Consider the following 15,277-nt stretch of genomic DNA (forward strand, 5'->3'; position numbering starts at 1 on the left):
AAACAAAAGAAAAAAAAGGAAGAAAGGGAAAAGAAAAAAAAAACTATGTATTTGAAAGAGCCCCAATAGCAAATTCTTCTTTGCAGTTTACTACCTAACAAGTTTATGTAATAATATACACTATTCTTTTTACTAATAATAGACTTTTCAGACTGCTTCAGTGAATCTTTCATGCAGATTACCTGGTCCCCTTAGAAAGTTAGATATTTCTACCTTGTTTCTATAGAAGCACTTAATGTTACATATTTTATTGTTTTCAAGAATGATGCAACACAACCATAATTGTGCACTTAAAAGTAAAATAAATCCATTCTAAAATAACAATTTTGAAAAGTAATTATTAGAAAAATATAATGCAATCTTATGCCAGTACTAATATCTGGCTGAAAGAGACCATCTCTCAAAGGACTAGATAAAACAGAGGCAAATGCTTTATATATTCACAGATGTCCTTTTAATTTCTTTGCTGATTCTGTTAGTGATGTTCAATATACCTAAGATATTTAACATCACTAATAATGGTCATTTGACATTATTAGTGAACTAACAGAATATGCTTCATACAAAAAAGGGTTTTGAGACTTGACTTTTATAGACCTAGTAAATAATTGGAGAAGGAAATGGCAACCCACACCAGTGTTCTTGCCTGGAGAATCCCAGGGACGGCAGAGCCTGGTGGGCTGCTGTCTATGGGTTCGCACAGAGTCAGACACAACTGAAGCCACTTAGCAACAGTAGCAGCAGCAGCAATGACACATACACTGTAACTTGGAAGCAAACTCAAAGTGGATGGGGTCCTAAAACGAAACAGAGGAAAACAAAATTCAATTATTTTTCGAGTTTCAAGATAGACTTGATTGGAATGAAGTGTGAAAGACATTAATAAGTCACATAATTGTTTTCTTCCCTTGGATTTAGAAATTACCATCCATAAGTTACTTTCAGAGTTAAGTAAAAGATAAGAGATGGGAATTTTAGTTTGAATAATTAAAAACCTATTAGTCATTGTCATTTCTTTCCCTTTGAAGAAATATAGTTATATAATTAGTTTTTAGGAAAAATTCCCTATAAAAGATATTTTCTGTTTAAGGTTGTATTGTGTTCTGTTTGAAACTATGAGGGTCCTGTTACATTTGGTTCCTTTTATACCAAACTTAGACATAAAGCAGATCACTGTGATACTTTTAATGACACAAGGCCTTTGTAAAAAAGTGACTTGAGTTTACAAGGAATTAAAGATTTGTATGAGATTTGTTCGTTATTCCCTAATTTTCGCTTTGCTCTTTGAAAAATAAAATATTTGTTAGACTAGACAATAGTCTGTCATTGTATTGACTGTGGCATTCCCCTAGTCATTCTTTCTCATCATCCTCTTCTTTCAATTAACTTTCAATGTTGAGAAGGAAGAGTACACTTAAACATATGGGGTTAGTTATATCAGGCTCATAGCAGGGCTCTTGTGAACATCACAGCTCCTAAAAGCCTATGCTATCTAGAGGAGAGTGAAAAAGCTGGCTTAAAACTCAGCATTCAGAAAATGAAGATCATGGCATGGGCAAATAGATGGGGAAACAATGAAATAGTGACAGACTTTATTTTTTTGGGCTCCAAAATCACTGTAGATGGTAACTGCAGCCATGAAATTAAAAGATGCTTGCTCCTTGGAAGAAAAGCTATGACAAGCCTAGACAGCATATTAGAAAGCAGAGACATCACTTTGCCGACAAAGGTCCATCTAGTCAAAGCTATGCTTTTTCTGTTAGTCATGTATGGATGTGAGTTGGACCATAAAGAAGGCTGAGCACTGAAGAATCAATGCTTTTTAACTGTGGTGTTGGAGAAGACTCTTCAGAGTCCCTTGGACTGCAAGGAGATCAAACAAGTCAACCCTAAAGGAAATCAATCCTGAATATTCACTGGAGGGACTGATGCTGAGGCTGAAGCTCCAATACTTAGGCCACCTGATGCAAAGAGCCTACTCATTGGAAAATACCCTAATGCTGGGAAAGATTGAAGCAGAGGGAGAAGGGGACGACAGAGAACAAGATTTTTGGATGGCCTCACCGACTTGATGGACATGAGTTTCAGCAAGCTCCAGGAGTTGGTGATGGACAGGGAAGCCTAGTGTGCTCCATGCAGTCCATGGGGTTGCAGAGAGCTGGACATCACTGAGCAAATGAGCAACAAATGTAGCCATCGACTGCACTTAGCTCAGTTCTCATGTAACATGCCCTTCCGAGGAGTATTCCGCTAAGTAAACTCATACTCTTGGCTGATTCACACTTCTGAAAGCTAATATGTTTTTTCTTTTATTTCTCTATTTCTATTTATCATTTTCCTTATATGGCTTCCTCTATGGAATATACATTCTAAAAAATTCTTTGAATTCTACTCTGTATTTTCAATATAATTTAAGCTTTCTAACTTCTTGTAAAAAATCTTGCATATGCAAGTTTAGTTTGAGAATCTGACATTTTTTACTGTTTACCCTTGCATACTGTGGCTTGCGTTTTCTCTAATGTTAAGATTTATAACTGAGGGAAAGAAATCTCTGCTAACCTAAAATATTCCTCCTAATGCTGTTTTCCTTCCTCTTTCATTTTGTTTCTGTTGCTTTAGAGATTGTGTTCTTCCTTAACATAAATAGGGCCTGCATATATATTTACTCACTGAAAAACTTGGGTAGGGCTGAAAGCAATGTTTAAATGCATTCCTTTTGTATTAATGATCTATATTATCACAGGTCACGTTTCACTTCACAGAAATTTTGTCCCAAATCTCATTTTTGACAGTCATAATATCATGCATGTTTACAAGGTATTATACATAAAATACTTTTGGAAAAAAATAAAGCTTCTTATAGTGATAAGCATTATCACAATTCTATAGGATTTTATGATATTACTACTCCCATTTTTTTATGTAAACAAAATTAAAATTTTAGTTTTAAATGAACAGCTTGTTTATGATTGTGTCCTTGTTATAATTTAAATCTGAAATATTTGCTCTTTGGTTCCAAGAAAAGGATTTTACATATAATTAAAGGAAAGCTTTTTTATTTGGTAATAAGTAAAAGAAGCTCAAAATCATCTTATACTCCAGCATCATTCCTCTAAGATTTTTAATGAAATACCCAAAACAATAAACTCCTACTAAAGTTCATGGAAATACCTTTTAGTGTAATATGAGTTAAAATTAGGGAACTTGCCTCTCATAGTCTTTTATTTCTAGTGTTCTGCCTCTTGACATGTCTGACTCCTTTGATACATACCTCACACTGCTAAGAACTGAGACATTTAAACAACTCAAAAGCAAATGGAATCTATCAAACGCTGTTCTCCAGACTTATATTCTGTCAAATACAGGGGGAAAGCAGACATAGAAGGGGAAAAAATGGAAAATTGAATTGTGGGGGGAAAAAAGAAAAGCCAGCTTTCATAGAATTTTGGATCTGAAAGAAACATTAGAAATCATTTAATTTTTTAATCTCATGATACAAAGGAGAATAAAAACTTGCCTTAGATCATTTACCTGTACTGCTAGAACTCAAAAAGAGGTGGTAACTAAACATGGCAGAAATTGGACTGAGAAAAAAATATCATAAAACGATAAAGTGAAAGGAGATAACCACATAGATATATGGCTATGAGAATTCTTAAGATCCACGAATATCAAAGAAAAAGGAATCAGACAGCAACATAACAAAATGAGAGGACTATAAAATTAACAATATTAGGTCTGAAAAGGCATGATCTTATTAGATAAGGTAGCTTCCATAATATAATAGTAATTGCCATATCCTCTCCCTTCATTATTAATGTAATCTCATTGAAGTCAAGTCTGTCTCACTCATTTTCCCCCTTATGATAACAGAAAATCTATGACTTAGACTTAGTAGGAATTCAATGAGTTAAGTTAGATTCTTTCCATGGAAAAGATTACTGTTAATTTGTAATGAGCAGTAGGAATTCCCTCTAAGGATAATGTGATTTCCAATAAACACAATATTTGTATGCTCCACCTTATCTAACCATCACTAAACACAGTTGCTCTAGAAAAATAAATATTTTTAGTGCCTCATTTTCCTTTTCTTAATCCTGCTTTCTTAGCATGTTTAATTTTCCTCAAGACAGAAGGGAAGACACTGGAAAGAGAGAAAGGAAACCTTTGGAAGATAAAAAACTAGCACAAGTCTTTTCAGAAGAAGGAAGTAATTGGGTGGAGCTGATTGGTACCCTGATGCCAGCTGTTAGATCCAAGGCAGATGGGCTTTGCTCTGCCCTACAAATGCTTATGTCTGGCCAATAATCACAGCACAGTAGCCAGATTCCAGCCATGAAAGGCAGAGCAGAGAGACATTTTTTTTCCCCCTGGCACTTGTTGCTCTCTGCATGCTATCTGCACTAAAGATTCAGTTCAGTTCGGTAGCTCAGTTGTGTCTGACTCTTTGCAACCCCATGGACTGCAGCACACCAGGGTTCCCTGTCCATCACCAACTCCCAGAGCTTGCTCAAACTCATGTCCATCGAGTTGGTGATGCCATCCAACCATCTCATCCTCTGTCATCCCCTTCTCCCCTGCCTTCAATCCTTCCCAGCATCAGGGTCTTTCCAATGAATCAGTTCTTCGCATCAGGTAGCCAAAGGATTGGAGCTTCAGCTTCATCATCAGTCCTTCCAGTGAATATTCGGGGTTGATTTCCTTTAGGATTGACTGGTTTGATCTTGCAGTCCAAGGGACTCTCAAGAGTCTCCTCCAACACCACAGTTCAAAAATATCAATTCTTTGCGCTCAGCTTTCTTTATGGTCTAACTCTCACATCCATACGTTACTACTGAAAAAACCATAGCTTTGACTAGACAGATCTTTGTCGGCAAAGTAATGTCTCTGCTTTTTAATATGCTGTCTAGGTTGGTCATAGCTTTCCTTTCAAGGAGCAAGCGTCTTTTAATTTCATGGCTGCCTCACCATCTACAGTGATTTTGGAGCCCAAGAAAATAAAGTCTGCCACTATTGCCATTGTTTCCCTGTCTATTTGCCTTGAAGTGATGGGACCAGATGCCAAGATCTTAGTTTGTTGATCATGGCATTTGAAAAAAATGCCCAGAGAAAAGCAATAAATTGCTAAATATTTTTACACATGTATCTATAAAGTGATTTAATTATCTGAAAAAGAGATGGGATGTGAGAACTCTGAGCAGTTTATAAGAGGAATAGAAGAGGGACTGAAAAGGATGCAAGAAATGAAAAGGAGGAAAGTTCTCTAAAGTCTTCACTCAGGGTTGGCCCTATGACTGCAACTGCTGAGCAAAAGACCCTATATTCGTGAACCATCACCATTTCCTAGAATAAGCACAGAAGATGAAGGATTCCATCCAGGACTTCTTGCTCATTTTCCTATGGTATATTGCTGTTTCAAAATACTAAATGCCATTTCTTCATGTGTACCTTGAGCAGTGATTCAAGCTGTGTACTCCTTCCTCCTATTGGACAACATAACTTTTGATGGGCAAGTAGATCATCTGTAACCTTCAACTATTGGCAGAAATGAAATAAAACATCTGTCAAATTTAAGCTTCCAAGCTAAAAATAAAGGTTATGTTTCTGTGTTAAGAAGCATGTTTGCTGCCCTGTAGCTCAAATGGTAAAGAATCTTCCTGCAGTGTAAGACACCCAGATTTGATTCCTGGGTCAGGAAGATCCTCTGGCGAAGGGAATGGCAATCCACTCCAGTATTCTTGCTTGGAGAATGAACAGAGGAGCCTGGAGGGCTACCATCTGTGGAATTGCAGAGTCGGACACGACTGAGCAACTAACACTACTACTACTACTAATCAAAATGATAAACAAGAGACTCTAAACAGGATGCACTCATTTTAGAGAGTTTAGAGTAAATGTATATTGGTAGTGATATCTTTGTACTTAAATTTTGTAATATGAAAGCAGCAAAGTTTGTTTTTTTTAAACAAGGAAGAGGAATTGCATTTAAAAACAGAATTAGGTATAGAATTTGCATGCCTGTAACTTCAGGTGTTTAAGAACAAAATATTAGTGCAGTTGTAAGTCTGACCAATTAAATTCTGCTGAACATCTGCATATCTCCAGGGGATATGGGCACTAAACCACAGAATTTTATTTTTGATTAGGCATATACTGACTGGTCATACAGATATTTTATGTTTTGGGTTATAAACTATATGTCTTTAGATTTGAAAGCATAGTGGTTTTGTGTAACTGGATGTAATTATTCCCAAAAAGGTTTAAATCAATTTCTTAGCAATGTTTTACAGATTACTTTAAAAGAAGCTATGTACAGAGGATTAATCATATAAAAAGATTCTAAACTCAATCATTTCTCTTGTTGACTTAGTTTAGATTATTTCCAGTTGATTTAAATTTTCTAACGCTAAAAGCTGCATTTTCCTTAATCCATAAGTATGTGTTGAAAAATCCATTCAATTAAGTACATTGCCTTAATTGTCAGCAACTCTGTTGCTACTGACTTAAAAAGAAAAAAAATCTGTAAACCTACCAAGTGTGGGGGGTATAAATTGGAAGATTTGTGCTGTTGAAGGAAGATAGTTCAGCATTTTAGGAAGATTTGGAATAAATTACTGGTATAGTCAGTTCTTGAGTGTGAAATACCACACTATCTAATGTGACATTTTAGAAGAAAATTAATAAAAGATGAATGCAAGGAAAATGTGTCTTTGTAAAATACAGTTATTTCAGCTGCTTATTCAAGAACTTTAATTTTTGCTTCATAAAAAATAGCATTCTGAAATTATAAAACTGAAATGCACCCCTAAATATCCTAAATTCTAGTTGTTAAGAAACTAGACATGAGGAAATTAAGTGAATTTGTAATTCTTCACACTTAGCTCAGTATCGCATAAGAAGTACAGTGCCTTGTATTCAGTAATTATTCTCTGTTGCACGAATGAATGGATGAGTGAAAGAATGAATGACCCACTAACCATGTTTAGCTGGCACTTTTAGTTTGTGTACTATTAATTTTAATTATTGGATCCCACCAAAGAATAAAATTGCCTTAAAAATAAAGATCCAAAGCAAAGATATGAGATTGTGGATAATTTTTATTTTGCTCTTTCTGGTTTTGTGTATTTTCCAAATTTCTGACAATTAATGTTATGTAGCTGAATTTGTTTCAAGATCATACGTGGATAGAATTTATCTTAAAATCAAGTGTAAATCTTACCTCTAATAACTAGTATCTCATCTGTGATTCACATTGCAGAGGTCTTTCTTTTATAATTAAGGCTACTTTTAAAAACTAATATCATTATAACCAAACAACATTTCTAAGATTTTTTAAGGAAGTAGAATTTTATCTTAACCTGTAGAAACTGAATTGATATTTCTGCCACTGATATCAAGCAATATCAGTCCCATTTTGTAGTGTTGAAAATGTTTATCCTCCCTCAATAAACATAAAATTAAATTAAAATTAAAAGCTTATGCTTTTCTGAAAAACACCCAAGAATACTAGATTGAATGACAACTTTCTTATTGCAAGTATAATTGTATTTTTTTAAATTATTAAACATATTTATAAAAGTTAGTTAAAGTTGTAAGTCCTTCATATAAGTGGATATTTTGAGTTTCCCCACTTCAAGTATAATCATATTTGAATGACTTTTTAAAAATAACCATACTAACCTATAAAAACAATTCCCTACTCTTCCTGATAGGAACAAAGTATTGAAGTCGGGCGGATATATATTCTGAGCCATTGTGGCATTTGGTAGTTGAATCCGATGACTAATAATAGAGATTTTTGTCTAGGTGAATCACATGGACTTAGTTATCTGCCCACTGGGATGACACAATGAGGAACTATCTGGTAAATATTGTGGAACATCTGTGAATGGGTCAAAGATATGCCTGATGTGAATCATTCTTACCTCAAAAATCTTTAGTTTAATAGTAAAAAAATTCCAAACTGTTGTTGCATAAACTGAGATGTTTGGCCTATTCAATGGGTTGGGAAGGAATGAATACAACACATACTCTGAGACACTTTGCCAGTAAGTTGTTTGGCTGTGCTTTAAAGCTCTAAATTTAGGAAAACCAAGAAACTTGTTGAAGATGATTAGTAAGAACCACTGCTAGTAATCAAATACATCTTCTTCAACTGCTCACCACCATTATGGAGACTATGGGACTTAATGGTTTTCCCTGTCAGGGAAGTAGATTTCCTGTCTTCAAATTCAAAGGGCTTAGTTAAAAGTGTGCAAAGCCTGATAGCTGTGGCACTCCCATGTGCAGAAGTCTCATGCATGCTTGAGGAAGGATTTAGTGCATACCTCTTTAGGTGACAGTTTCCTTCAATGAATGGTCCTGTTTCACACTGATTTCTCTAATCTGGGATCAAACTCTTTTCTTTAAAGCACTGTAGAAGCAACTGAGAAAAAAACTGAAGGTTTGTGTAGGTTTAGCCTGGTATGAAGCTGTAGTTTCCTGGATACTGCTAATGCTGCTTTTACAACTGGTTCTGGGTTATTTAGCCTACTTGGTTATAGAAATGAGGTGGGTGGTTAGCAAGGGTAGCTTAGTTTGTGCTTTTATTTTTAGTTCTGGGAGTAAGCTACTTCTCCCATAAGATCTGAAATATTTAGCATTGTCTTATAGATTGACTTTTCTCTGAGACTTCGATAAACCTTATCTTTGCTTCTTTTGATTCTTCCCCACTGAAGAGAAAATGAATCTGCACAAAGTCTATTTCCGGGCATGCTTACAAATAAGAGTGTGTTTGTGTGTGTCCTTGTATTTTGTGAAATGTGAGCAAGTTGTGGTGGATATCTTTGCCAAAAATAATAAACATATTTAGAATTTTACAACTTTTATGAGAATATTTTTAGCTATGGCAAACAAGTTATATAGACCAATATTTAAGGATGAAAAGTATTCTGTAAGTTAATATTTGATGGAATATGTATATATCTGTTTGACGATGGTGTGATCAACAGGGCCAACTCTACAAAAGCAAACAGATTACTTAATGGGTTGCAGTTCAAAGAGGCTCACTGCTGTCTTTAAATTCTAGACTTTGTGGACTTTCAGAGAAATAAACCTTTTTTAAATGGAAGGGAGAAAAATGAAATGTGTGAATGTTATGTGTTCCTAACAAAGACTAAATTGATTGGATTTTTCCTACAAAATATTAAAATGTAAATTTGTCCCTAATGTTTTGTTTTTAAATAGATCTACAACCATTGTTTTGCATTGAAATGTATATTCATATACTTTATCTGATTATATTTTGGGAAAATAAAGTTTCTTTTTTTAAAGGAAAGCATGAAGAAGAATATACATATGGATATACCAATTGTTTAAAATTACCAATAGTTTCTTTTCTGAACTTGAAAAGTTATGTTTCTAAATATGAGAACAGTGATTTTGCCTAAGTTTGCAATATAATGACCAAGACTTCTCTCCTTTTTAGAGAAGCAGTCAAGTATTCTGGAACAGATAAGACAGCATCGATCCAGTGAGGTTGATTCCCGACAGAGGAAAGCTATGCATACCTAACTTACTGGAAGGTAAACTACTCTTCAATTAATGATGTCCTCCTTTTCTCAAGGTGTCCAAAGACAGGAGGTGGTCTGTAAAAGGTTGGATGACAACTCCATTGTCCAGAACAATTACTGTGACCCTGATAGTAAGCCACCTGAAAATCAAAGAACCTGCAACACTGAGCCCTGCCCACCTGAGTAAGTAAGAGAAAGAAGTGAGAAATATTTTCAAGTGCACAGAGAAAAACATTAGATATTCTTATCTGGAAACATACATTCATATGATATTAATAAATTAAGCTAAAAAAATCAAGTAAAACATCACAGAGGGTAGGATTTTGATTCCTATTTATTCACAAAATTTAGTAAGTAACCCCTTTAGAGCAGGAACTTCAGTAGATTAATCCTGGCATAGTGCTGGTAGTTGTCATATTTCCTTAATTCTAAAGCACATATCTTTTGCATTTTAACATCTCTGAAATTAGATTCACTTTGCAATTGATGGTGTCTTACAATAATAATCAACATTGTTTTTGTTTAATGGTATATAAAATAATGATATCTTAGATTCAATAAACTATAAAAGATTGGCATGCAGTCCTTTCTTTTCCAGATATTTATCTTAAAGGCTTAAAGACTTTTTTAGTTGTTTAGAAATATTCTGTAATGGACTAGCAGTGCTTTAATTTGCTGACCTGGTTTTAAATTCTGTCATCCTAAGGCATCTTGTCTTCTAAGTGTTGAGCACAGGCATAGAAGTATACGTCAGTCCCTTTCCATTGATTAATGTAGCAGTTACAACTCACTATAAAGGGAGGCAGAAGAGAGCCCATCCATCTTAATGATGACTTTTAAAAAATTCAAAAATATGAGACATGCTGTCAGTGGCCACACTCTATAATATGAAAGAAAGGCTTTTTGATTGAGCAAAAGGCAATAATTATGTGCAAAAAGACAAAGATGATGATTTAATCCTTATCATGTATGGAAGACAGAACATATATGGAAGGCATTTCATTCTTGTTTGAGAAATCAGAGTAACCATTATCCCAAGGTTAGCTAATTATTCCCAACATAAAATTGATTTAAAAAAACAGAAAGTAGGCAAAGGAATTTATGTATTCCAGGCTCTCTAGAACTGGGGAGGGAAATTCTATAACAAAGTAATTCTTCCTCTAAGAGTAAGAGTCACAAAAATCTGAAACTTAAAATGGATAAAGAATTCTGGTCCCTTGAGAGTCCCTTGGACTGCAAGGAGGTCCAACCAGTCCATCCTAAAGGAGATCAGCCCTGGGTGTTCATTGGAAGGACTGATGCTAAAGCTGAAACTCCAGTACTTTGGCCACCTCATGTGAAGAGATGACTCATTGGAAAAGACCATGATGCTGAGAGGGATTAGGGGCAGGAGGAGAAGGGGACGACGGAGGATGAGATGGCTGGATGGCATAGCCAACTCAATGGACGTGGTTTGAGTGAACTCTGGGAATTGGTGATGGACAGGGAGGCCTGGCGTGCTGCAATTCATGGGGTCTCAAAGAGTCGGACACAACTGAGCGACTGAACTGAACTGAACTGAATATGGTTTAAAAAAAAGTCTATGGCATAGACAGAAAGCAAAGATGAGCTAAAGAGCCTCTTGATGAAGGTGAAAGAGGAGAGTGAAAAAGCTGGCTTGAAACTCAACATTCAGTCTTTCTCTATGTTATTTCCTATTTTATTTATTTTTAATTTAATTTTAATTTTTTTCATTTATATGTTTTTATTTTTTTAATTAATTAATTTATTTTATTTGGAGGCTAGTTACTTTACAATACTGTAGTGGGTTTTACCATACATTGACATGACATACATGTCATGGTTTTTGCCATACCTATGACATAATACCGGAGAAGGCAATGGCACCCCACTCCAGTACTCTTGCCAGGAAAATCGCATGGACGGAGGAGCCTGGTGGGCTGCAGTCCATGGGGCCACTAAGAGTCAGACACGACTGAAGCAACTTAGCAGCAGCAGCATGACATAATACATAGAAAATTTTTTAAATAAATAAATAAAATCTGTTTTTAAGAACACTACACATTGCTCATTTTTAAAAAAACAAAGAAACAAACTCAACATTCAAAAAATGAAGATCATCACATCTAGTACCATCACTTCATGGTAAATAGATGGAGAAATAATGGAAACAGTGACAGACTTTATTTTCTTGGGCTCCAAAATCACTGTAGATGGTGGTGACAGTCACAAAATTAAAAGGCGCTTGCTCCTTGGAAGAAAAGGTATGACAAAACTGAACAGCATATTAAAAAGCAGAAACATTGCTCTGCCAACAAAGGACCATTTAGTCAGAGCTATGGTTTTTCCAGTAGTCATGTATGGACCATAAAGAAGGCTGAGCACCAAAGAATTGATGTTTTTGAACTGTGGTGTTGGAGAAGACTCTTGAGAGTCCCTTGGACTTCAAGGAGGTCAAGCCAGTCAGTCCTAAAGGAGACAGTCCTGAATATTCATTGGAAGGACTGATGCTAAAGCTGAAACTCCAATTCTTTGACCACCTGATGTGAAGAGCCAACTCTTTAGAAAAGACCCTGATGCTGGGAAAGATCAAAGGCAGGAGGAGCAGGGGATGACAGAGGACAAGATGGTTGGATGGCATCACTAATTCAATGGACGTTAGTTTGAGCAAGCTCCCGAAGAAGGACATCGAAGCCTGGCGTGCTGCAGTCCATGGGGTTGCAAAGACTCAGACATGACCAAGTGACTAAACAACATCAACAAAATATGGTTAAATCAAGATATATTTGTTGATATTTGTTCCAAAATAATAATACCTTCTGAATTTTCAATATCCAAAGTCAGTATCTGTCTGAATGTTTCAATATTTAAGGGAAATACACAACCCCAGTCTCTGGAAAAGTTTAGTGGCTGCCAATTGAGGAGCACACAGAATCTAGAGTGATAGAAGTTTTTATTCTAAGACTTTTGAAATTTCATGTCTCTTCTTTTTCAAATGTGATCACTATGTAACTAACACCTTAAAATCCAGACATGGGAAAGTATAGAAATACAACCTGGTATGCATTACAAAGACAAGATATTTAATTATTGTTTTATTTTCCTTTCTTCTGCTAATTATTTTTGTAAATTTGTCTCAACAGAAGCTGAAAAGCTATATAAAACAAAGTGATGCTCAAAATGCACAAGCTGTTTTTTGACATTTCTAAAGACCTAAGTGTATTTCCATATAATTGTGAGCCTCATCCTAGTTACTTCCCCAGCACTGAATACTTTTAAGTATTATGTTTATCATGATCAGCCATTTAAGGCATTTGAATGGGCATGGTCTCACTTGTTCTATTTGGGCCTCAGCTTTTTCATTTAAGTTCAGATGCATGCTATTCAAGCATCCTTTGAGATTTCAGTGGTTGGTCATTTCATCCCATATATTACATGCTTGTATATTACATTGGAGTCTTTCTTTAACACTTTAAGGATAATTGACACATTGGAATCAACCTAAACAATTAAAATTGTTTTGTATTTCCCTTTCTTTTGTAGTTCTGAAATAAAAAGTTACTTCTTAACTTTTTTGTTGTTTGGAGGTAAGAGAATGGAATTTGAAAAAGAAAAATCAGTTTTCTTTGTTGAAAAGAGCTAATATACATATTTAAAATATTCTTTATTAGTGTAGTTTTTCTTGTTAGTTCCTTTTTAATTTCTTCCTTATTTCTTTGAATTCAGACTATGAAAAAGGAATTTTTAAATTTAACTTTTATTTTTTTATACCCCAATACAAAATGAATAAGGAAATCTTAATAAACTATCCAGAATGGTTATCATATGTTATAAGATTCCCATTACATTGGTATTATAGAGATAAGGCTCACTGAAAGACTACTGAATTCTAAAAGACTTTAAATGAGTGTGGGAGAAAGAAGTTTTTTCAGATGACAATGTGACAATCGTGTTTGGTTTTTTCAATACATATTAAAGCATAAAATTTCTTAAATACAGATAAATAGAAGAAAATTTTAAAAACACAATAATTTTTGTAAGATCATGGTTAATATTTTTCATCTTTTTCAGTGTCTACATCAGCACATGTTTGTAACAAAGTGGTATGATATTATTTGGACTTCCTTGGTGGCTCAGTAGTAAAAAAAAATACACCTGCCAATGCAGGAAATGTGGGTTCAGTCCAGGGATCGGGAAGATCCACTGGAGAAAGAAGAGGCAACCCACTCTACTATTCTTGCCTGAGAAATGCTATGGACAGAGGACTCTGGCAGGCTACATACAGTCCATGGGGTTGCGAGAGGGTTGGACACAACTTAGCAACTAAACAACAGTTATTTATGATGTCTTGTAGTCAGTTCTCAGCATATTGAACATTATGTTGTTCTGAACATTAAACACCATCTACAACATTTAGTAGATAGGTCATGTTTATTTGAATTGACTTTCCACTGTAGAACAATTTTCTCTGGGCCCTAGCTTTTGATCCCTTTCTATTCCACAGCATTAATCATTTTTGCTTCTAAAATTTCTAGTGTAAACGGAATTTTGTTTAACCCTCTGGGACACATTGTCAGATTACTCTCTAGAAAGAATGTATAAAAGTGTATTCTCATTGATAGTATGTACATAAGACTGTTGTTTCCCTAACCTGAACAACAGTTGGTACTCTTATTTTTAAAACAATCTTCAGCTATTTAAAGGGGGAAAAAAAACCCTTGATATCTAATTGCTGTTTTATTTTTTGTACTTCTAGAATTGCTGATGCAGCTAAACATTTAAAAATTATGTTCAGTGGTCATTTCTTTTTTGTTTTTTTCTCTTCATGGCCTGTGCCATTTTTCTATCAAAGTGCTTATCATTATGTTATTGTTTTGTATGAAGTCTTAATAAATTAAGATTTTTAACTCCTTTGGAAATATTTTTTATAGTTTGTTATGATCTAGTTTTACTTATAAAAGCTTTTTTTTAAATATTATATAGGAAAACTATCTATCTAACTTTTATTTGTTTCATTGGTATAATGTTAAGAAGGCCTTACCCAGTTTATGCTTATGCTTTGAAAGTCTTTTTTTTTTTTAATGTAAACTCTAGTCTATCCGAAATATATTTGCCTGCTTTGAGGAAAGGACCTATATTTATTTTCAGATATTACTGTTTTCCCGATACCATTAATTTATAATCCTAAATGGTACTTTTTAATCAGAAACTGTCTTTTCAAATAATGAAATATTTTAAATCTCCTTTAGTCATATTGGAGACTTTATAAGTAGAGACTGGAAAAAAGGGCAATAAGACTTGTCCTTATATTACGTAAAGAAAATGACAGGGACTAGGAAGAATAGACAAAAGAGGCATTGATAAAGAAATACTGATAATCATGTTTATTTGAGAGACTTTAAAAAGCCAAAGGAAGTCTTGCTGGGAAAAAGTAATGTGGTCAGAGGAGCAACTCTTATGAGAATGAGAATAACAGTCAAGGTGGTCAGGTGACTAGGGAAAGAGAAAAAAAAACAATAATTCTAAAGGCCTTGAATGAAAATAGTGGGATTCATGACACAGGCAGAAATCATTAGGAAAAGGAAAAGGGAGGAGTTGATGTTAAAGAGCATGACTGATAGGAAGTTGGTGCCTCACCATAGGAAAAGGAAGTAATGCTGAGTTAGAATCCAGAGAAAGGCCAAGCATTCAGTTTTTACCATGCTGCCTTTTAATAGCAAAAAGAT

At 34.7% G+C, this 15,277-nt stretch overlaps 1 protein-coding gene across 1 annotated transcript in view; it reads left to right on the forward strand.

Moving 5' to 3' along the window:
- Positions 1 to 15,277, forward strand: part of ADAMTS6 (ADAM metallopeptidase with thrombospondin type 1 motif 6) — a 275,958-nt gene that overhangs the window by 230,408 nt on the left and 30,273 nt on the right. The window contains exon 20 of the mRNA XM_052659189.1: positions 9,605 to 9,734. Coding sequence (XP_052515149.1) covers positions 9,605 to 9,734 — 130 coding nt within the window. The remainder of the gene's footprint in view (positions 1 to 9,604; positions 9,735 to 15,277) is intronic.

Source organism: Budorcas taxicolor, chromosome 20 (assembly GCF_023091745.1).
Source record: "Budorcas taxicolor isolate Tak-1 chromosome 20, Takin1.1, whole genome shotgun sequence".
Classification (NCBI taxonomy): domain Eukaryota; kingdom Metazoa; phylum Chordata; class Mammalia; order Artiodactyla; family Bovidae; genus Budorcas; species Budorcas taxicolor.